General features: G+C 31.1%; 4 protein-coding genes across 6 annotated transcripts; 3 read left to right on the forward strand and 1 right to left on the reverse strand.

Annotated features, from left to right (window-relative positions):
- Positions 1–1,791: 1,791 nt before the first annotated feature.
- Polr2C (RNA polymerase III subunit RpII33) lies at positions 1,792–5,456 on the forward strand. The gene is made up of 5 exons (XM_074140968.1): positions 1,792–1,978; positions 2,051–2,222; positions 2,589–2,769; positions 4,688–4,894; positions 4,981–5,456. Exons 1-5 carry the CDS (start codon positions 1,893–1,895, stop codon positions 5,163–5,165), a joined length of 831 nt encoding a protein of 276 aa, XP_073997069.1. The 5' UTR covers positions 1,792–1,892; the 3' UTR covers positions 5,166–5,456.
- A 1,107-nt stretch (positions 5,457–6,563) lies between these two features.
- RpLP1 (Ribosomal protein LP1) lies at positions 6,564–8,357 on the forward strand. Its single transcript, XM_074140971.1, has 4 exons — positions 6,564–6,771; positions 7,090–7,249; positions 8,078–8,185; positions 8,270–8,357. Exons 1-4 carry the CDS (start codon positions 6,703–6,705, stop codon positions 8,281–8,283), a joined length of 351 nt encoding a protein of 116 aa, XP_073997072.1. The 5' UTR covers positions 6,564–6,702; the 3' UTR covers positions 8,284–8,357.
- A 1,473-nt stretch (positions 8,358–9,830) lies between these two features.
- On the forward strand, positions 9,831–20,746 carry Ddx56 (putative ATP-dependent RNA helicase DDX56). 3 transcript variants are annotated; one of them, XM_074140965.1, is made up of 11 exons: positions 9,831–10,023; positions 10,121–10,282; positions 10,516–10,650; positions 12,203–12,393; positions 15,238–15,495; positions 15,631–15,804; positions 16,892–17,033; positions 18,604–18,701; positions 18,777–18,918; positions 19,643–19,840; positions 20,341–20,746. In XM_074140965.1, the coding sequence occupies exons 1-11, from the start codon at positions 9,949–9,951 to the stop codon at positions 20,413–20,415; spliced, it is 1,650 nt and encodes a 549-aa protein (XP_073997066.1). In that variant the 5' UTR covers positions 9,831–9,948; the 3' UTR covers positions 20,416–20,746. The 3 variants fall into 3 exon arrangements, with proteins under 3 accessions (XP_073997066.1, XP_073997067.1, XP_073997068.1); XM_074140966.1 differs by having other exon boundaries at positions 9,857–10,023; positions 10,107–10,282; XM_074140967.1 differs by having other exon boundaries at positions 9,882–10,023; positions 10,095–10,282.
- LOC141460708 (uncharacterized) lies at positions 12,096–14,249 on the reverse strand. The gene is made up of 5 exons (XM_074140969.1): positions 13,973–14,249; positions 13,167–13,379; positions 12,905–13,092; positions 12,525–12,720; positions 12,096–12,404 (listed from the first exon to the last, which is right to left on the reverse strand). Exons 1-4 carry the CDS (start codon positions 14,107–14,109, stop codon positions 12,560–12,562), a joined length of 699 nt encoding a protein of 232 aa, XP_073997070.1. The 5' UTR covers positions 14,110–14,249; the 3' UTR covers positions 12,096–12,404; positions 12,525–12,559.
- Positions 20,747–20,885: the final 139 nt, after the last annotated feature.

Here is a 20,885-nt window from a genome sequence, read left to right on the forward strand (position 1 = left end):
CTCCGTCGGGTCTCTTGTATTATGTATCAGATATGGCCCTTCTAGCCTTTAACAGACTTTTCAGGCAAACTCAGAAAAAAATTATATTTTTATAAAAACAGTTACAAAAAATTGTTTGAAAACAAAATACTTATTAAAAATACTTTATTTTTGTGGAAAATACATTTAAGACAATCAATTATGGACGTGAAAGTTTAATGCGAATAATACATACACGGTGGACTTAGTAAACTTTATTTAAATAATTACACATCATTTCAAGTTGATGAAAAAAATTAAAAATGTTTTTTTTAAAGCAGGGCTAATGGTGAAGAAATTTTGTTGGAGGTTGGAAAGAAACCAATTTTTCAAATATTTTATCCCATGTGGAAATTTGTTGCGTGACCTATATTTTTTCTTCTTTTGAAATATAAGCAAAATTGCCCAGCACAAATTCTTTGAACTGCTTAACTTTCGGACATGTTTTATGATTAGATTAATTTTAAAAAACTTTTACCCTGGTTTTCAAATGTTCATAAAGATTTTTATTTATTTATTAAGGATTTCATTCGGAAATGAACGAAAAAATCAGATAGGGTAAAACAAAGCAGTCTTCTAATCTGGAATACATCCTACTAAAGGAGACTAAATTGGCACCTGCATTGAATATAAAGTACTTGATTATCCTGAAGAAACTCTATCTTCAATCTTGATACCAAGATGTAAGTTGTGTAAAAGAACGTCGTCCTCACTTTTAGTAATTTACTGTAACTTTGAATTATTCAATTTTTTTTTTAATTCATTTTGTAATTTACAATCAGAATACTTCGTATACAATAAATAAATATGAAGAGTATGAAAAACTGGTGCGGGAGGAAAGCAGGAGGAGAGAAGCTACCCAGCGGTAGCACTCTCTATAGGAGAGAGGAATTACTGAAATAAATTTAAAAAATATCAGGTGAAATTTAGTCAAAGAAGAAAACATAATTAGTGCTGTATCTATAATTTAACATTAATTTATATTACAAATATATTTTATTGTATCCTAATGAATAATAACAATCTTTACAAAAATGTATTTATTCTAAAGCCGGTTGAGTTACTAGAAAAATCAGTCTGATTCTTGTTTATACTGTTACAGAGAATATATGAATAAATTTGAGCACTTGCTCTGAATAGGGGAAGATAACAGTAATTTTTATTATTACGATGGAATGTGTGCCGAGAACTTCAAGATATCTCTATTATCTTGTACATTACGTATGCGTTAGCGTCAGCGCACATACATTTGCTTGATTTCTTGAACGAAGGCCATCCAGCATAGCCGTAATAAGCCCTAAGGCGAGAGATAATGCTACAGTTTCTGGATAGCCGACATCAGGCACTCGGTTGGTCGCGCTGTGACCATCCTCATGGATCAGGGGTAGATTTGAGATTAAAAGGGCTTGGAAATGAGGATTAGAAAGGAGGGATAGTTTGGAATGAAATTTCAGATAACAGAGTTTGGCTTTGATGGGAACGAAGAGGACTTTTAAGTTGGTATGAAGGATTGAGATATAAAAGACCAATAACCTCAGATGTTGACGAGCCTTAAATACAAAAAAAAAAAAAAAAAAAAACGAATAAAGAGCAATAGTAATTACTTCTTAAGAAATGTTCGATTAAATTAGTAAATCATTAGTTATTACATGGTTTATTCCTTAGTGATGTTGATTGAATTAGTCCAACAAACTTTCGAAAAAAATTAGTGCTGGGACATTTTAATGACGGACTTTGCCAATTGCCACAAATGCTTAAACCAAATAGTAACCTCCTCTAAAGGTTAGTTTAGTTCGTTTGCAGGGAAGAGAGGAGTGTGCTCGACTACCGTTTTTATTTGTTGTTAGGATAAATTTGCTTATTAATGATCCATTATGCCCTATGCTAATCAGCCATCAGTACATGTATCTGATTTAACTGATGAAAACGTTAAATTTCAAATTGAAGACACAGAATTGAGGTTAGTTTATATAAAATTTTAGTAAAACTTTATGAACCTGGTTTAAATTATTTGCATATTATTTGTTTAAAGTGTGGCAAATAGCTTAAGAAGAGTATTTATCGCAGAAACACCAACCCTCGCTATTGATTGGGTTCAGTTGGAAGCTAATTCAACAGTTCTTAGCGATGAATACATTGCGTCCAGAGTTGGATTGATACCATTAACTTCTGATGAAGTAGTTGATAAAATAGTTTATTCACGGGTAAGTTTCAATAAATTTTTCTTACTTATTTATCGAAGTAACAAGTCTGAATTGGTTTTTACAAGGTTTGCGCTCTAAGTCTTCGCCACCGAACTTAGAGTTTTTTTTTTATAGCCTCTTGTCTGGAATGAAAAACATAGTCAACATTTGCGCAACTTTTATTTATTAATTTATGTGGACAACACCTAAAGTCGTAAGCGCCGAAGCTGTTTTAGTGTACTATCGGCCTCCGCACAGAGTTTTCTCGCTGCAGACAACACTGCTTGAAGATGCTCCTAAGAAGAGAAAATCGTGTAGAATGGATAACGGCCATGCTACTAATAGAATTAATACTTTACACAAAGTTATTTAATGAATTTTTCATAGGATTGTATTTGCCCTGACTTCTGCCAAGAATGTAGTGTAGAATTTACACTAGATGTAAAGTGCGTGGATGACCAAACAAGGCATGTAACTACAGCCGATCTAAAGACAACCAATCCCCTTGTTGTACCAGCAACTTCTAAAAATAAAGATGCAGACGCAAATGAGTATGGTGAATCTGATGGTAAGCAATGAAAGATTTTATTTTAATATTCCAATAATATTTTTGAATACCTGTTAGCGCATCCCTGACTTAACCTATTGTTACTTTGAAGCAAAAAGAGTTGGGTAATCAGAACTGTATATGAAATGTTTAGTTTATAAAGGTAGTGCCCATGAAACAAATCCAATGCGATTACTGGTTCTGTTGTTGCTACCGAAAGTGTCAGTGTTCGTGACTATAATGTACGACGTTTATAAAGTGCTATCTCTTTGTAGATTTGTGAGTATATGTGTGAAAGTAAGCTAGAGTTTAGAGAACCTGTAGGTTCGCCAAAATAATAATAATTGGAGTTAGTTCACATCAGCTATCTTTGAGGAGCCGTATATGTTCCGTTCATATGTTCATATATTAATTCATATGTTTACGTTCTTTCAGTTACACATTCTTTCCTGATTACAATAGTGTTTTTCATAATTTCCGGTTGGTAATTGTTTTTGATAAAGTGGTTTCTTTTCTTGAGTCTGTTTTGTTGTTTTTATAAAAGCGGATTTGGACTTTGTACCGGTCTTTTTCTCCAACTCTGGTCAATATAATGTAGGAAAGACAAATTTGTAAATTTCGCTGTGGTATAACTGTTTGTTAGATTTGGTTTGTGCACTTATCCTTTTTCTCAGACTGTATCTGAGCCATAGTTTTTGAGGTGGTTATACAGTTTTCAAGTCTCGTTTCCGATTTGAGTAAAAGTGATGGATTTGTTGAGTGTGTTAATGTTTGGGGCTATTTTAAGAATATGTGCTTGTACTCAGTAGTTTGTTAAAATGGTTGGTTTTGTAATCATTCGTGATGTTTTAGCGAGTGTTGTCTTGACAGAAAGAGTGTGGAAGTCAAATGCTCTTCACCATACTGATCAATCAAGCGCTTTTAATGGATGAAAATCTGAAATCAGCCAGAAACCATAAAAGACGATGTATAAAATCGACTATAATATTAGTAAAGATTATGTGGATGTGTTTCTAATTTTCTCCTTTCGAAATATTACTCATCTTTTCGGAGTGTATTATTCTTTTTGAGTTGTTTTTATTATTTTCCATTTGAGAAAACGTTATACTTAATGTAGTCAGCAAGTATAGTGCGAACGGAAACATAAGTGAAGTTAAAATCTCTATCCCAAACATTATTCTAACTCTTGATTGTGGTTGGAAGTCCGAAACCGTATAGGGATGCAATAAGCATGCGTACTTCGAAGGTTAAAATCAGACATTTTTTTATATATTGACAGTACGGAGTCATTGAACTTGATTATTCGTGATAGACATATTTTTTTTAATTGATTCACCTGCAGTAGTTTTTTCCTCATATATCCCCAATGTTACAAAAGGTTACAAGCACTTATAGTTGACATTATTAACTGTTAGTGAATATTGAGGCCTAACTTATAAAATACTAACTTAAGAGCCTGAACATCAAGGGATCTGAAGAACGTCAAAAGAGGCAATGATTTTCGTATTAATTACTCCCCGAACGGCCACTGCCACGGAGCCATAAGTGTTCCTCAGACCAGTCTCACCACATTTGATGCGCAGAAGTATGATTTCAAACCAAAGTTGTGTAAAAAAAAGGAGATACCTACTTTATGCAAACCGACGTCTTTCTAAGGCTGTCTTATCCCTGTACATGGCATAGTAGAAGTTCAATACTCTACTTTCTTACAAAATTCTTGATAGTGATTGATTATTTTATTGATTAGAACCTTTGCAATTGCTTAAATATACTTAATTGTTTTTTTTATTGTCTTTGTTCATTCACTTCTTTAATCGTCGTTAATGTAAATAAATAAAGGATTCAAGTATATATGAATCTACTGGCACTAAAGCATATAAAAAATAACAAAATGTGTTCTAAAGGTAGTTGAAAGATTTTCGTACTAATTTTATTTCAGATATCTTAATTGTGAAATTACGAAAAGGACAAGAATTAAAATTTAGAGCGTATGCGAAGAAAGGTTTTGGCAAAGAACACGCTAAATGGAATCCTACGGCAGGCGTTAGTTTTGAATATGACCCTGATAATTCAATGAGGCATACATTATTTCCAAAACCAGATGAATGGCCAAAAAGCGAATATACAGAATTAGATGATGATCAATGTAACTGCCATTTTTGTTAAAATATCTGGAATTTTAAGTTATTATATTAATTAAGTTTTAACTGTTTTTTTTATCTCTCTTTCCAGATGAAGCTCCCTTTAATTGGGAAGCAAAGCCAAATAAATTCTACTTTAATGTTGAAAGTTGTGGTTCACTAAGACCGGAGAGCATTGTGACCAAGGGAGTAGAAGTGCTTAAAAACAAACTATCTGATTTACTTACCCAGATTACTCAGGCGGAAAGTGAAGGAAATGATGCTACTAATTATTGAGTAATTAACTATTCAATTTTTTTGTACTTTTTAACTGTCAAGATTGTGTTCCAGAATGTATTTTTTTTACAGTCTTGGGAAATTTAATACATTTTCCGTTTTATCTTTATATTTTATATGGCTTGAACAAATAGTTACAATTTTTTTACTTCTTAAAACTTGATTTATTTAAAATTAAAAACTGTAGTTTAAATACTTTTTGTGATATTTGACGGTATATAACAAATTTACATAAAAGTTTTATAAGTGTAATTAATTATAATTATGTAATTAAATGTTTCTGTTTTTTTTTAAAGAGATCTCTAGGCTCAAAGGAAAGTTTGTATAACAAAATATAATAAATGCAATAATAGAAATATATAAAGAAAATATAAATAACCCATTTTGTAAACAGTGTTGTATAAAAGTGGATTGTTTCTTCAAGGAGTCATTCAAAAAGGCTTAAGATGGTTAGAAATGAATTTATTCACTAAAAGCCATTTTATACATAAATACAAAATTACTGGAGAAAAACGTATTTTATAGTCTATATACATGAGAGTTATATTCCATTTAAAATTTAACAATGCACTTCTGGGCAAATACATCCTCAAGTTGTTTCCGTTGATGTGATTCTATCTTCTAGGAAATTTTCGGAGGCTCTTGAAGTTATTAAATGTCAATTTGAAGGAATAGATTATCGATTAAGAAAGCGTCAAGGGTTCTCTTAAAGTTAAAGTTATTTCATTGATTTCGTTTTTATTAACAGGAAGTGCCACAAAAAGCTGGTGATTTGTCGAGTTAGTAAAATTTTGTACTGAAGATCGTATTTTTAGATATCGAGGAAATTTTCCTTATTCAGCGTAATAGAATTTTCTCCATTGTTTTTAATATTTGGACTAAAGCATTGATCATTGATATTGTTCAGTATTGCGGATCTAAAGTTCTCCCTTAACAGTGAGTATAGCTGCTGAAAACTTAAAAGAACTAAAACCTCAACAAAAACGTGCTGTGGAAATTGCAGGTTTTTTTTTATTTTTACCTGGATTCCATTTGCTATTACAACTTCTACAGATTCAATTTAACAATTTTTACATCTGCTGCAGTCCTTGTAATTAGAGGTACATAACTCGCCGATTTTTCATCGATTTACTTAACAAATTTCCTTACTCATGAAAACTGCCTAATTCTTCAAACCTAAGATCTTTGGTCGAGGGACACCCCTTAATTTTTATTTCTATCATATATATATTTTTAACAAAATATATTAGTCGGAAAACGAATATATTATAATTAAAAAAAAATCAAGTATTTTATATAAATCAAAACTATATATAAGTATTCCCTATAATACTTCAAATTATATTTATAGGGAATTTTTGTTGTCGATTGAGTTTAAGCATCAATGACAACCACGTTCTTTGTCGTACAACACCACAAATAGCGTACGTTCGTTAAGGTTAACCTTTACAATTCTTGTTGTGCTTGTTCTCTTCGGAGCTAAGGCCTCCTTATTTTGTTGTGGCGACTTGCACATTTTATTAAAATATTTGACAAAATGTCTAAGGCTGAACTCGCTTGTGTTTATTCTGCATTGATCCTTGTCGACGATGATGTGGCTGTAACTGTAAGTAATTTTAGTCAATTCCTTGCACGTGTGTGAACATGTATAGCTTTAAGATGTAGTACGGAATATATAAGTTTTTTTTTTGCTTTATTTATAATATCTTTAAATTCTAAAACTGATTAATTTAAGTAGCCTTTTATGCATATAATTTTCAAATTGAACCTTATTGTTGTTAAGGTGGCACAGAAATTTCTTTCTGTGTCACTGCCCAATTATCCATTCATCTTTTATTTTAAATAAAAAATATTCTTGTAATTGTAATTACTCTTGATCTCGTTTACCATTTCATGTCAATTTTGTACTGTCTTGTTATCGTAGGGTGAAAAGATTCAGACTATCTTGAAAGCTGCATCAGTAGATGTGGAACCTTACTGGCCAGGATTATTTGCTAAGGCTCTCGAAGGTATCAATGTTAAGGAATTGATTACGAATATAGGAAGCGGTGTTGGTGCAGCTCCAGCCGCCGGTGGGGCTCCAGGTATTCTATTTTTAAGTTTATTACCTGTATACAAAAAGGGGTGATTGATTAAAAACTAGGGTATTTTTTTTCTATTTGTTGTTTTAATCTAGGCAAAAGAAGAAAAACACAATCTTTTTAATTTTGAATACGAATGAGTGTTGAGGATATGTTTTGTACCATTTATTGGTTCTCGTACGAATTTTAAGCTTTTTAAGATTCGTTCACTCTTAGTAACTGTATCTCTGCTTTTCGTTTGCAGTTATCTTAAACTTTTCTTGAAGAGGCATCATTTTGCAATAGATTACCGCCTTGAAACAGACGGCCATTTTTTATATTTTATTAGGATATACTTAGTCCTCGCGAATGAGAAACAATTTTTTAAAAATTAGTTCTTTAAATTTATGGGATGTAACTGAAGTAGTTGTTATCGCCTCAGTCTTTTCACTGCAATTTCTTCCTCCAAACAATGTTCTCTCGTTACAAACATTGTCCATCACCGTCGAGTGAAACGTAAGGAACTTTTAAGGTAAGAAAGTAGAAAGGCAAACTGCTAGATTGAAACCTGGGATTTCAGTGAACCAAGCACTGAGCTAATCCTTTACCTGGTGGGAATCAAAAAGTAATTTACGCAACATTGTTGCTGGGTAGTTTCTAAACAAAAATTTATAAGTACGAACATTCTTTTAGTTAATGTGATAACTTATTTTGTTCGCCAACATTAATTAATCAAACAGAAGTAATGATTTTTTGTAGGTAATTTCCTATCAATAATTTTTTCAAGCGTTGTAAATTGTTTAACTAAATGTTAGATAAAATAGTTGTAACAATTTTTTAAAATTATTTCAGCTGCTGCTCCTGCAGATGCTGCCGCTGCCCCTGCTGGAGGCGAAAAGAAGAAAGAGGAAAAGAAGAAGGTTGAAAGTGAACCAGAATCTGATGATGACATGGGATTTGGTTAGTAATTAAATCCTATTTTTATATTCTTTTCCTCGTTTTTTGTTTTTGTTACATTATTGTAAATTTTTTTTTTTTTTGCAGGTCTTTTCGACTAGTTTTTTGGATTTCTTTCTTATTCATATGATGTTTTTCACTGGTACTATGTTGAATAAAAAATAATTTTTATAATTTTCCTTATTTACTTATTTTCCAAAATTTTCATTGATTATAATTGTTTGGTGTTTTGCACTTCAGGATCTTACCAATTGCAGTAATATTAAATGAAAGGTCTAGAATTTACCGAATACATCAAAATAGTCATTTTATTGTGGATTTAATGACAGATTCGGCAAATTAGAAAGGTTTGATATCATCTTTTGGTTTGATATCGTCTTCAGACAAAGTTGACAAGATGGCTAAATTTTATTTTTATCTGTCATTAGGATGCCTCTACTAGTTTTAACGGGAGTTTCAGATATTGGGATCAAAACGTGACTTCGGGCGAGTTATTTTCAATTTAAGTACGATACAGTAATTATTTTGGTTTTTAAATAAGACGCGTATTTTGGTATTAGCTTTCTGCTAAGTCAGCTCTGAAACAGAAAACACTGTCCATTTCTGGTCAGTGTGATTAAAGCTTTTTGATGGAGAAAATGCAATGGCAGGCGGCAGCCGGACTTAACCCAGGATCTCACGTAAGCTATGTATGTAAATTTTAGGTCTTTTCAATAATGGTTTTTCTTTGTAGAAACAATACAAATGTGATTTAGATTGATGAGGGGGTGATTAATAATAAGTCATATCCACTGCGATTAAAAGATCTGTCGTGGCCACACTAAAGTGCCCACTAAAATTTGTATGTAAAGAGTAGAAGTATGTGTCATGAGCTAGTTTGCATACGGTTACCTCCAACTTTAACAGTAACCAACATTTGCCGGCCTGTGAGTGTAGATGGTGACAATATTTAATGTAATTAGAGTGGGGTATCCGTTAGAACCACTAGCTCTGTGAAAAGAAAGTTAATTCAACCTGACTTCAATGGGTAAAAAGGAGTTAGAATTTCCTGATTGCATTTGTACCTGACAAAATTTGATTTGGCCAGTTCACGGAAAAGCTATCTTCAATTCTTTATACAAAAGTAAGGTTCTCCATATATATTATGTATATATAAAATTTTCTATATAGATATATATAATTATGTCTATAAAATTAAGGGCATAAAATTCGACGCTAGATTCTCAGTTTTTGAGGTAAAAGTGATTTTAGAGTAAGTCCATTCATGAAGTAAGTTCATTTAAATATTGAAGGGTAGTTAACAAGAGAAAGTGTGACAATAAAAGTGTTGCGTAGTCAAAACAATTGAACATTTATATTTTATTAAGTTTGGTAAAAGAAAATGAGTGCACCCCATCCAGACTTAAACAGTCGAGAATTCTTTTGGCTTTTGATTTAAAGTTTCAGAAGTGTAGAAATTTAAGGGCGGAACACATTTTTTTAATAATTAAAATTGTTTTATAAACACCAAATATACAAATAATATTTATTTCCTAATAAAAAAATATTTCAATGTTAAATAATTTTCTTTTTCATTTTTGAATGATATTTTCATTCTCAATTAACCTGTTGATCAAGTCACTGTAGGTAAACTCGCCGTCCGAAAACGAGCCTTTTCTTCCGCCATTTTTGTCGTAGAAGCAAAGCTACAATACTGGAGTGACCACGTGTCAGCTATTCACTTAGTTTTTTTTTTTTGTGATCGAGCTTATAGAATAGACACTACCATGGAAAATGAAGACAGTGATGAAGCCCCATCCATTAATTTTCATGAAATGGAACTGGATGATAGATTATTAAAAGTTAGTTCTATTTAGCTTGTTGTAGTAGGACGCTCACTTTTGTACATGTTTTTACTGAAGTTTTGTAATAGGTTGTTGTTAAGGATTGTTTGTACAGGCAATTGCTAAGTTGGGATGGGCCAGCCCTACACTTATTCAAGAAAAAGCTATCCCTCTCATGTTGGAAGGAAAAGATCTCTTAATCAAAGCCAGAACTGGCTCAGGAAAGACTGGGGCATTTATGATACCAATTATACAGCAGATTCTAACACAAAAAAAGGTAATTATTGTTGGAGATATTTTGATCGTTTCTATTTACCGGACAGTTTAACTTATTGCTCGTAACAATCTTATTAGGAGTTTGTTTTGAAATACTCCCACGTGAATACATTATTAATGGAATAGAATTCTTGTAACAGTAAAAGCCATAAATTTTTGATATTGAGAATTCAGATATGTGATTTGAAGTGTGATTACTACCTTCTTATTTTATATTACTGCCATTTGTTTCAGATATCGTTAAAACCTCAAGTTCGAGTACTTGTTATGGCCCCAACGAAAGAACTGTGCAGACAAATACATTCGCATACCCTTCAGTTGACAATTAAATGTTCCCAAGATTGTCGTGTGGTCGATATAGCACAACAGGTATGAGATATTTCAGTGGAAAACAAATGTTTACTTTTTAAATATAGGTTAATTATATTTTCATATTTAGTTTGTTTAAGAAGTGGATGCAAAGCCAAATTCGCTTATAGAACATTTAAATGTCGAATGTTCCTGATTGCAGGCGAAAGTGCCATAACGTGTATGTTTTGATCTCAAACTCGGGTAATATAGTACATAGTATTATCATAAGATGCTTCAAGGACGTGGATGTCTTTAATATTACATTCTACATCAATTATATGACACTTGTCCGAATGGACTATAAGTTTCGAGAAGGTGAGTTCTAAAACTCATTAGTTTTTCAAAAATCGAAATGGTAGTGAAACCATAAAGAGAAAATTTTTCAGGCCTCGTTTTAATTTTGTTTTAAAAATAAGAGAAAAGCTTGCTTTCTGTTGTATTCGCCTTCAGAACTCGCCGTTAGTTCGTACCAATCTTCACAGATTTGCTCGTTCAGTCGACCTTTCATGTTGCGCGGCTTTGCTAGCTTTTGTCTTTTAATCTCTTCCATTTCTCTGACAAACCAAATAAAAGTGGAAGGTAAAGGATAATAATCTCTGAAAATCCTTCATTGCACATTCATTAGTTTTAATTTATTTAAATACCGATAATTCTCCAAAAAGCTCCCTTAGAAAGTGATCGTTATCTAGGAAAACGGTTTTCACTGGGTATTAATTACCTCTGAGATTTTAAATTGTCTTTTTTTTTTTATTTATTCCTTATACGTGATTATCTTAAGTTACTACTTTTAAACTATTCTGCAACTTTTGGTTATTGGCTCATAATTTTTACTTTTCTTTTTTTTTTTTTAAATAGAAATTATGTTCACTTCATAAAAATTTTATTGCTTATAATTTAACATGTTTCAAAACTTGCTCGTAATCAGCTCGAAACAATTTTTTTTTTCATTTTAAACAAAGGAGACTAACTCGTCTCTTATTGAAATGTAACATTTATATCAGAAAGACGCCCTACCTATGTACACCCCAAACATAAAAACGAGTTTTAGAATTCACCATATTATAAAGGTGGAGTTTTTTAACCCCAAAATTTGTTCACCTCTTTTAACTTGGCAGACCCATGATAATGTGTGAATGTTGAAAGAACCCATTGTAGTTGTTTGTACAGAAAAAAAAAAGTAATGCTTATTTATGACGGGCTTTGCATCCAACTAGCAAAATTACTGTGGACGGAAGCACAAGCAAACTTGCTTGATTGAATGATTTCGAATTTCTCAAATTAACCATTAATTAGAATCTGAGGCCTAGACTGTGAATTGAATCCAGTTCCACAATACTTCTTAGCTTTGCAAAACAAAATTCTGTTTATTCATTTATTTATTTTTCTCTTAAGTTGATTAATTATTAGTATCTTAAAGTTGCTAACAATATTAGGTCTTATTAAATAATAAATATTAATAAACATTTGTTTGTTTCCATAATTATTTTATTGCTATTAATCTTATCAGTAAATAATACTGTTTCTCAGTCGTATTAGTAATCTTAGTTTTATTAATGATATACGGTGTTAGGCAGATGTGGAGTCAGCTCGTCCTCTGTTAACTGATCTCCCAGACATAGTAATTGGTACACCAGCGCGAGCTATGAGTCATCTTTCTAATGGTTCTTTAGTCTTGAATAAGTCTCTTACTACCTTAGTTGTGGATGAAGCCGATCTCGTATTTTCATTTGGATATGAAGATGATGTTAAACAAGTTCTCAGGTAAATAAAATCTTAAATTTAAAACAAAAAAGCTTGTAATAATTATTAATTATTTATAATAATGGATATTGAAAAGTTTTTTCAAGTGAAAAGTGCTTGTGAAATTTCTAATAATGTAAAAGTAAACATACCTAATTGAAGTGATAATTTATTTTTTGGTTTTGCTTCAAGTTGTGCTATATTCACTCTTCACTTCTATATATAAACCACTTTCGGTTTGTAATAATTTTTCCATTGATTTTATATTCAGTAACATAGCTCTTGCATCTTCTAAAGGTGGTAGTGAATTAAATTTTTTCCTATACTCATGTAAAGAGACTGGTGAGCCTTTAAAGTAATCAAATTATGAAGTAGAAAGATGAAACCATCCATTTTATTTGGACGTTAGTGTAAATTACAGTTTATTAATCTTGCCGTTCTTAACATAGTAATTAATTGGTTTTTTGCTTCTATTTAAATGCAAAATGTAATTATCTATGAATTATTGTAATATTAAGTAAATGTTACTAACATTGTTGGTAAAAAGCATATCTTGGTAGGCCATAACTTTTTAGCGTCATACTGAACTTATACGGAAATAAATGCAGTGAACTTAGCCATATTACTAACCATTGGTGGTTATTTAAAAAAAATTCAGATCTTGTATATGCTAACCCTGGTAGTAAAGCCATATTTAATAGTAATGGTATCAGTTCCAAGCTGAAGCAAACGTTTGTTCTTATCAAATGCAATTATTTGTTATAAACCAGAAAAAACAATTATTTTAAACATACCTAGTTCTTTCTACGAGTATAATAGAGACCACAGCGTGTTTTGAAGATTGCAATTTATAATACTGTAAAGATATATTTATAGAAACAGTTCTTTGTGTATTGGACATACCTAGTATAACTGTGGAGATATCTCTGTGCATATATTCAAAATGCGCCAACATTGTTGATGGTGATAATACTCCAGTACAATTAGATATTGGACATTTAACTGGTCTGCACAAAACAAAAATATTGGTGAAACACTCTTAAGACTTTCTCTTACTCCATTAAGTTTTCTTAAAAGTTTGTTTGCTAAATGTTGGTAGGCTACAATGCAGTTTCACTAACAAAAGAAGAAATTTTAAGTGAAGCATGTATTTTAAGGACCACTAAAAAATATTATGAATTATAGCTTTTGGCTGTACATGAGTAGACAGTATTCGAAAGCAAAAAGAGATTCATACTACTGGTCAATAAATTTTCTTTATTCAGGAATTCTGACCGAATTTGATTCTGACTAATTTTGTTCAGGTGGTAATCCTGCAAACTTTAATGTACCCCAGGTTAGAAGAAAGCCTTTTCTGTCTCTTCCCCCTATGAAAAAAATAGACGTTACTATCATTTTCGTACGAGCTCGCAAACAACTATTTAAACACCAGCTTTTTTTTAATTCAGTGCAGCACCCTGGCATATAGGGTGAAAACACATTGAAAGAGGCAATATTTCTTTTGATCCGATCCAGGAGTATGAGAAAGTAAAAATTACATATGTAAATCAAATGAACAATACATTGACTTTTAAAATAAAATAACTATAAATTAAATAACCTGTATGTAGTAATTAGTAGTGAACGCTCATTGTTAACAGAACATGTAGAAGCATTTGATAAGCTTGAAGTTTTCCGACATAATAAATTAGAATTTGAAGAAGAGCATCCTAAATCCTCATCAGTCGCTGATCTCATTATTAATAATTTAATTGATTTAGATTTTTCTTCGTTAGTTCCATTAATGAAAACAAACGTTTATAAGACATTTAACTTCATAGAGTTTAAACTAAACTAATCCAAAAAAAATGTCGCACTATTAATATATGTAGTTACTAAGCAACGTTAGTTTCATAAGCAACAGAACATTATAAATTTAGTAATGGAAACAATTTTTTAATAAGAGTTATTAAATAACATAAATAAATATTAGTTTTATTAAAACTGAAGTAATTTTAAAGCCAAAATTCAAGTTTGTTCCCTGATATATTGATTTAAAACAAAAAAAACTTATAATTTTTGTACTGATATTTATTATAATGTTATTGTTGTCCTTGTTTTACAATGTTTTAGCAGTTATTTTTTTTTTCATTTTTTTTATCAAGCCAGCTTATTAAAGATGAGAAACAGAGGTCTTGATGGATTTCAATTTTTGGATTTGTTTCTTGAAGATGCATCGTAAATAAAAAATTGCATTTTGCCAATAATAATATATATATTAAAAAGTCTTATTTTCTCTTCATCTTTTTATTTCAATAATTGTAATTTGGATTTATTTATTTATTTTAATCTATTTAATGCTAGTATTTTAAAGTGTTTGTGAATCTGAGCCTTTATTCGTACTACGGTCCCTCCGACTTGCTGTATTCTAACCACATTTAGTTAAAGCACTGTAAGTCGGTAGTGCTGTAGTATAGATATTCACATCTTTTGAATGTTTTTATTATAAGTTATTTTAATATTTTAAGTATATCTCTGCAGAATCTAACCAACAGATTCAAGTTAAAAAAAGGAGTTCCGGATGGTAAGCGACTATGGATGGTAAAACAAATATATTGAAAGCATAAGTATGACGAGTGAGTGGAAGTTTAGAATCGCATATTTTAATTTTGTGACTAGATTTTCACTCATTCGTTATCTATTTGCAAAACTCATCGCAGGATTTTCAGCATTCACATGTGATTTCTCCAGTACTCAATATTTATCGTTTATTTTTCACCATAGTTTCATACATTCATAATTAAATAGGATTTATTATAGCTTCAAATACACATGAAATCTTTGAAAAGGATTTCTGATGAAAAGCATAATTATATCTATTTGCAGACATTTACCTCGAGTATATCAGGCAGTATTGGCCAGCGCTACGCTGACAGATGATGTCACCTCTTTAAAGAAATTAGTCCTACATAATGCAGTTACTCTAAAATTAAAAGATTCAGATATATCCGTTGGACAAATCACACATTATAAGTTGTACGCAGAACAAGATGATAAAGCTGCGCTTATTTATGCTTTGTTAAAATTGGGCTTAATAAAAGGGAAGAGTATAATATTTACAAATACCGTCGACAAATCTTACAAGTTAGTATTGAGATTTATTTATTTAATTTTAACATCCAACAGATTTGTAAACAGGATTAAATATTTGTTTTATCAGTTAGAGGTGCTTCCTAGAATTCTTAAATAATTTCCCCATTTTTTTTTTTTTTTTTTCAGAATAAAGTTATTCTTGGAACAGTTTGGAATATCGAGTTGTGCATTAAACTCTGAATTGCCAGCAGCCGTACGATGTCATGTAGTTTCACAGTTTAATGAAAACAAATATGATATAATCATCGCTTCTGATGAGAAAGTTGTGACAAATCCAGCTAATAGTTCAGAAGTGCAATCGTAAGTTATTCCATTCCATAATTTGGTTATTTCTTTGAATTTGTAAAAACATATAAAAGTTTGAAAATCGAAGACTTTGAAGATATTTCTCCTGGTAATCGGTGAGTTTAATCTCTACTTTAGTCCGCTTTAAAAGTATTAGTGTTTTAGTCAGTACGAGAGGGAAATAAAGGTTTTCAACTTCTTTTTCAAAGAATCTCTTTTTCTACAAAACTCCAGTCTCACTTCAGAATGAGAATTTCACAATATTCGAACATTCGACAACTTTTTTCTCGAAATCTATTAGATCTGGGTTGTTGCTAAAAAAAAAAATACAGTTATAAACGAGGATTTGCCCTATATTTCAAAGAAAATTTGGAAATTTTATCTTTTATAGAAAAAGAGAAAAAAAACTTGTCAAATTTTGGTGTTTTTCAACGTAACGCTTTTCGAGCAGTTTTTGACGATCAACCCATTTACAACTATCCTACCGGAAAGTTTTAATTTAGTGTACCTAGTTTGAAGAAAACAACCAATTAGTTTTCCAGAATGTCACAAGAATAAAGAAAAAGTAAATCAGAAAATTAACATTTCCAGAAAACTGTCTTACATATTAAATTCTAGGTAATAACTTATTTCATACGTGATAGAACCAAACATTTTGCTAAAAATGGTAGTATCATTTGAATTTTTCCGATAAAATGTATCAAATAAGAGTTGTAGATATACTTGTGTGCATTGATAGTAAATTTTATTATCAGTAAAGTAGTTCTTGCGTATTAAAAAAAAAAACTATCTAAAATTTGCACAATAGCAGTACTTCTTTTACTGGTATAGATTGATGAATTAGATTCTGCAAGAATTGGCCGGAAGTCAATGCCACATCATAAATAGTCTATTGTGTCATCCAAAACGAAACACCTCTACCAGATCTGTATGTTTAATTGAAAAGTTTTTTTTCTTTTCCGGAGAGCCGAACTATGTTAAGTACTCCTAACTTTTGCATTACAATGTAGATCAGTCTGGATACAGAATAGTTTTAACAATAATAATATTGCAAAATTAAATAATGTCCTCTAAAAATAATTTTGATTTTTGAAAATTCCAGATCCAGAAATAAAGATAAGGAATCTGGTGTGGCAAGAGGTATAGATTTCCAATGCGTATCTAATGTTATTAACTTTGATTTTCCATTGGATATTAAGACGTATGTTCATAGAGCTGGCAGAACTGCAAGAGGAAAGAATAAGGTATTTTATGTCGTACATTTGTGTCAGGTTATTCACTCGGGGTCGCTTGTTTAAGTTATATTTATATATAACTTCACCCTATATAACAGATTTCAAATTTTAAACAATTGAAAATTTAAATTATACAAACTTCTATACTATATCATTCATCCATTTTCAATTGTGTAATACGCTGTTTAATTTTACAATCAAATCAATCTGACCATTGGATCTGAAGTAGACATGAAAAAAATTGATTGAAGCATAACCTAAGTAGATTTTTTGCCGTAGAAAAAGTTAGTAGTTTATTGGCAGGAATGTAGGAAGTGTTTTAAAATATTTCTTAAGTTCGTGCACATTCTCGTTAGTACTTTTTAGTTTTGAAAAAGATTTGGCTAGTTGATAAAGTTGCAATGGGGCCCGATTCTTCGAGAAATGTGGATACCATATTGAAGATGTCGAAGTTCATAATTCTATTCCAACCTGATTTAAAGCGAAATCACTTTCGTTCACTCCATCGTGGAAGTTCATGAAAAATGGGTACTAAATGATAGTAATGACTATTTTTGATGCGAGCTTTACGCAACTACAAAATTATGTGTCCTGGATGGTAGCGGTTAGCTAATATGCTTTGCACTTAACTTCTTCTATAAAGCATTAAATAAAATCTATGGACTAAACGGGGAATCAGTCTTTGATTTTTCTTCTGCTCTGGCCAATACAGGTAGTATCACAGTCTGGATAAATTAGTTCCTAAATACCGTTGTCATTGGGGTTGTTAATTTCGGTAAGTGCACTATACCTGTTTCCCAGTTCGTTGTTGATCCTAAAATAGGTTTTGAGGCCAAATTTCTAGAAAAGGTTTGTATGTCTCGTTTACGATGTAAGTAAAAGTGGCGAATATGATAGATGGGTAATTATGGTCATGGTTTTGGGCAATGTTTGTTTGTCCTTAGCAGCTTATTTATAATGATGCTATAAACGTTATTTTTGGCTATTGTACGAATGGTGTTGATTGTTAAGTAAAAGTTATTAATATGTTTTAAGTGCTTGTATAAACTGGATGTTACACTGTATTAAAGTTTTCTTTTTAAGATTTTACCTATTTGCGAATTTGTTAAATTATTAGAATCACATATTCATTAATAGTAATTAATCATTTTTATTTGCCAGTTCAGTACAAATAAAATAAATATAATTCCGTGTTTACTGTTTCAATCCACGCCCCCCCCCCCCACCGTGTAAAGTACAGCTCTAACTTTACAATTTTATAACATTAAATTATTCATTCACTAAATCTACAGTTACTAAGTTTCATTAATTTTTATTAAACTTTTTACAAAATTTTGATCAACACATATGCAGTAACAGCATGTAACCTTCCTCATTCAGTCAACAAGTGTAGTGCGAGACGGTAACATAAGTGAAGTCGACCACAGGTTAATCTTTCTTTGATAATGTTGGAAGTCTGAAACCGGTCAGGGATGCAATAAACATCCGTGCTGCGAAGGATAAAATCAGAGATCATTTTAAAATATATAATTTAATAATGATTATCTAATAATTGTATTCTTAATGAATGTGTTAACAGGGATCAGTGCTCTCATTCATTAGTGTCAGTGAAGTGCAAACTTTAGAATCCGTCGATGAATATTTAAAAGAAGGCCTGAGAATTGATACAATTTTTAAGTAAGTTTTCGTATTAAGGGGTTTTAATTATACCTAAAAAATAAAAAAATTCTGAATTGTAATCTTTTTTTTTAGAGATTATAAGTTCAAAATGGAGGAAATTGAAGGATTTAGATACAGAGCACGGGATGCATGGAGAGCGACCACTAAAATTGCTGTGAAGGAAGCCAGATTGAAGGAAATTAAGCAAGAAATCTTCAATAGCAAGAAACTTAGGGTAAATTTCGTATTTATTTTCTATAGTTACAAGATATATTAAATCACCTGTCGAAATTAATTGAATTTCAGTTATATGCTGGTGCTCTGTAAGCATTTCACATTTCTGTCATTTTAGACTAAGAAATGTGTAAAGCAAATTATCATTAAGTACTGGTCTATTGTGGTAAGACAGCTGATATTTCTGGTTGTATACAAATGGTTCTAGAATGGGCGGGAGTTCTCGTGTTGGTGCTTATTTTGATAAGAGTGTGGTCACTTATAGACAATTGTCTTCCAGACTAAGGTTATTCTTTGTTATATTTCGGAAGAGCGATTACGGAACTTGAAAAGTGATTTTGTAATTGCACTTGTCCATCTTTTATGAATGGACATTATTCATTCGATAGGTTTTCGGCAGACAAAAATGCTTGATGGCGTATCAGGAAGGGCTGATAATTCTATCTGACTTGAACAGACTGCTGGACCCTATAGTAAGTATGCATTATGTTTAAGGTGACTTCCTATCTAACACCTTTTATAGAATTTGTGTGATAGAGAGAAACACTCTCAATCCTTGGCAGATTATTTGGAGATAAGAAGAAAGTATTCAGGAATTTTGATCGGAAAATGTTGGTAGTGAAGAGCTGTCTGCCACCTTCGAAGCCTCTGCTAAATAAATTGGAACATTGAAAAAAAAATTAAGACAACATCTAGATAATTATAAATTAATATTTTGTTTCTAGGGTTATTTTGAAGATAATCCAAGAGATTTAAAAACTTTGAGACATGACAAACCATTAAGAACAGTTAAACTTCCATCTCATTTAGCAAACGTTCCAGACTACATAATCCCCCAATCTCTGAAAGCAATACCCGGATTGGTAAAAATACATAAAGTGAAAAAGTTCAAATCTGCTTCAAATGTCAATAAGAAATATCAGGTAAATGTTAATGTAATTTGCATTTATTAGGAGAGAATCGTATCTAACAGTTTATTTTTTTATTTGCACAACCATGAATTTTCTGGGGCTCAACTTTAATGCATTCCACATTTCGTGGACTGCTCTGTGGAATAGCTTAGGAGCTCCCATTAGTATCTAGATGGTTTGTAGGAGTTGTCATCTGAAGTCGTGACAACAGTTTTTTAGAACCCTTATTATTTACTTGGTTCAGTATTGATTTGATTATTCTGGCAGCAATGGAATTGTTGAAATAGCTAATTATTAATTTAATCTTCAGCAAATTTAATATTTAAAGAGCATTTTTTTCTCTGTTATCTAGTGGTAGGTAAATTAGATATTCAGTAGTATAAGGTGGTGGATACAGGATATAATTGTTACCGAATTTGTTCATTCGTAATCTAAGCGATACTTTCCCATCTTTAGATGTACTTGTTATTATTACTTCCGTGGTTATTGATTACTTACTCTTTCACTTATAGGTAAGGAGGAAAAATCCCCTGATTAGTATGGATCCTGATGCTATTGATGAAATTTTATCCAAGAAGAAAAAGTGAAGAACGTTTAATGTAAATAACAGTGTAAATGTGTTTGTTATTGTTTATTCGTGTATTTCCATTTGTTCTAGATAATTTTCTTAAAGCACAGAAAGTTAATGATTCCGATTCTTTCTAAATATAAAAAAATGAATAAATAATGGAATTTTTATTTTATTTTCTTTCAGTGCTTCAATTTAGCGAAGAGTGCTTTTTAAAAAAATCATAATTAGTTAATTTTGCCAGAAGTTGAAATATTGATTTATTTGTATTTTGTATCATTAAGAGCTGTTAGTTCTTAAGTCCCCAAGACAACTCGCTGACACCCTTAAAATAAATATAAATAAAAGTACATTAGGATTTTTTTTTTATATAGTCAAATTTTCGTGGATTTAAAAAAAATAATTTGTTTAAAAAATGAAAGTAATGTAAGAAAGGTTTGTATCGTTTACCAACTGAATTACCATGTTTGGAGCACCAATCCTATAATG

This window comes from Rhodnius prolixus, unplaced genomic scaffold (assembly GCF_049639745.1).
Source record: "Rhodnius prolixus isolate KJV_2025 unplaced genomic scaffold, Rpr scaffold_6, whole genome shotgun sequence".
NCBI lineage: Eukaryota > Metazoa > Arthropoda > Insecta > Hemiptera > Reduviidae > Rhodnius > Rhodnius prolixus.

Coding starts and splice junctions, on each gene's coding strand:
- Polr2C (XM_074140968.1), top strand. CDS start 1,893: ATGCCCTATGCTAATCAGCCATCAGTACATGTATCTGATTTAACTGAT. Junction 1,979..2,050: donor ATTGAAGACACAGAATTGAG/GTTAGTTTATAT, acceptor ATTTGTTTAAAG/TGTGGCAAATAGCTTAAGAA. Junction 2,223..2,588: donor ATAAAATAGTTTATTCACGG/GTAAGTTTCAAT, acceptor AATTTTTCATAG/GATTGTATTTGCCCTGACTT.
- LOC141460708 (XM_074140969.1), bottom strand. CDS start 14,109: ATGAGATCAGCGACTGATGAGGATTTAGGATGCTCTTCTTCAAATTCT. Junction 13,380..13,972: donor CTACTAATTACTACATACAG/GTTATTTAATTT, acceptor TGTTTTGTGCAG/ACCAGTTAAATGTCCAATAT. Junction 12,721..12,904: donor ATATGCTTTTTACCAACAAT/GTTAGTAACATT, acceptor ATTACTTTAAAG/GCTCACCAGTCTCTTTACAT.
- RpLP1 (XM_074140971.1), top strand. CDS start 6,703: ATGTCTAAGGCTGAACTCGCTTGTGTTTATTCTGCATTGATCCTTGTC. Junction 6,772..7,089: donor ACGATGATGTGGCTGTAACT/GTAAGTAATTTT, acceptor TTGTTATCGTAG/GGTGAAAAGATTCAGACTAT. Junction 7,250..8,077: donor AGCCGCCGGTGGGGCTCCAG/GTATTCTATTTT, acceptor AAATTATTTCAG/CTGCTGCTCCTGCAGATGCT.
- Ddx56 (XM_074140965.1), top strand. CDS start 9,949: ATGGAAAATGAAGACAGTGATGAAGCCCCATCCATTAATTTTCATGAA. Junction 10,283..10,515: donor AGATTCTAACACAAAAAAAG/GTAATTATTGTT, acceptor CATTTGTTTCAG/ATATCGTTAAAACCTCAAGT. Junction 17,034..18,603: donor CTGCAAGAGGAAAGAATAAG/GTATTTTATGTC, acceptor ATGTGTTAACAG/GGATCAGTGCTCTCATTCAT.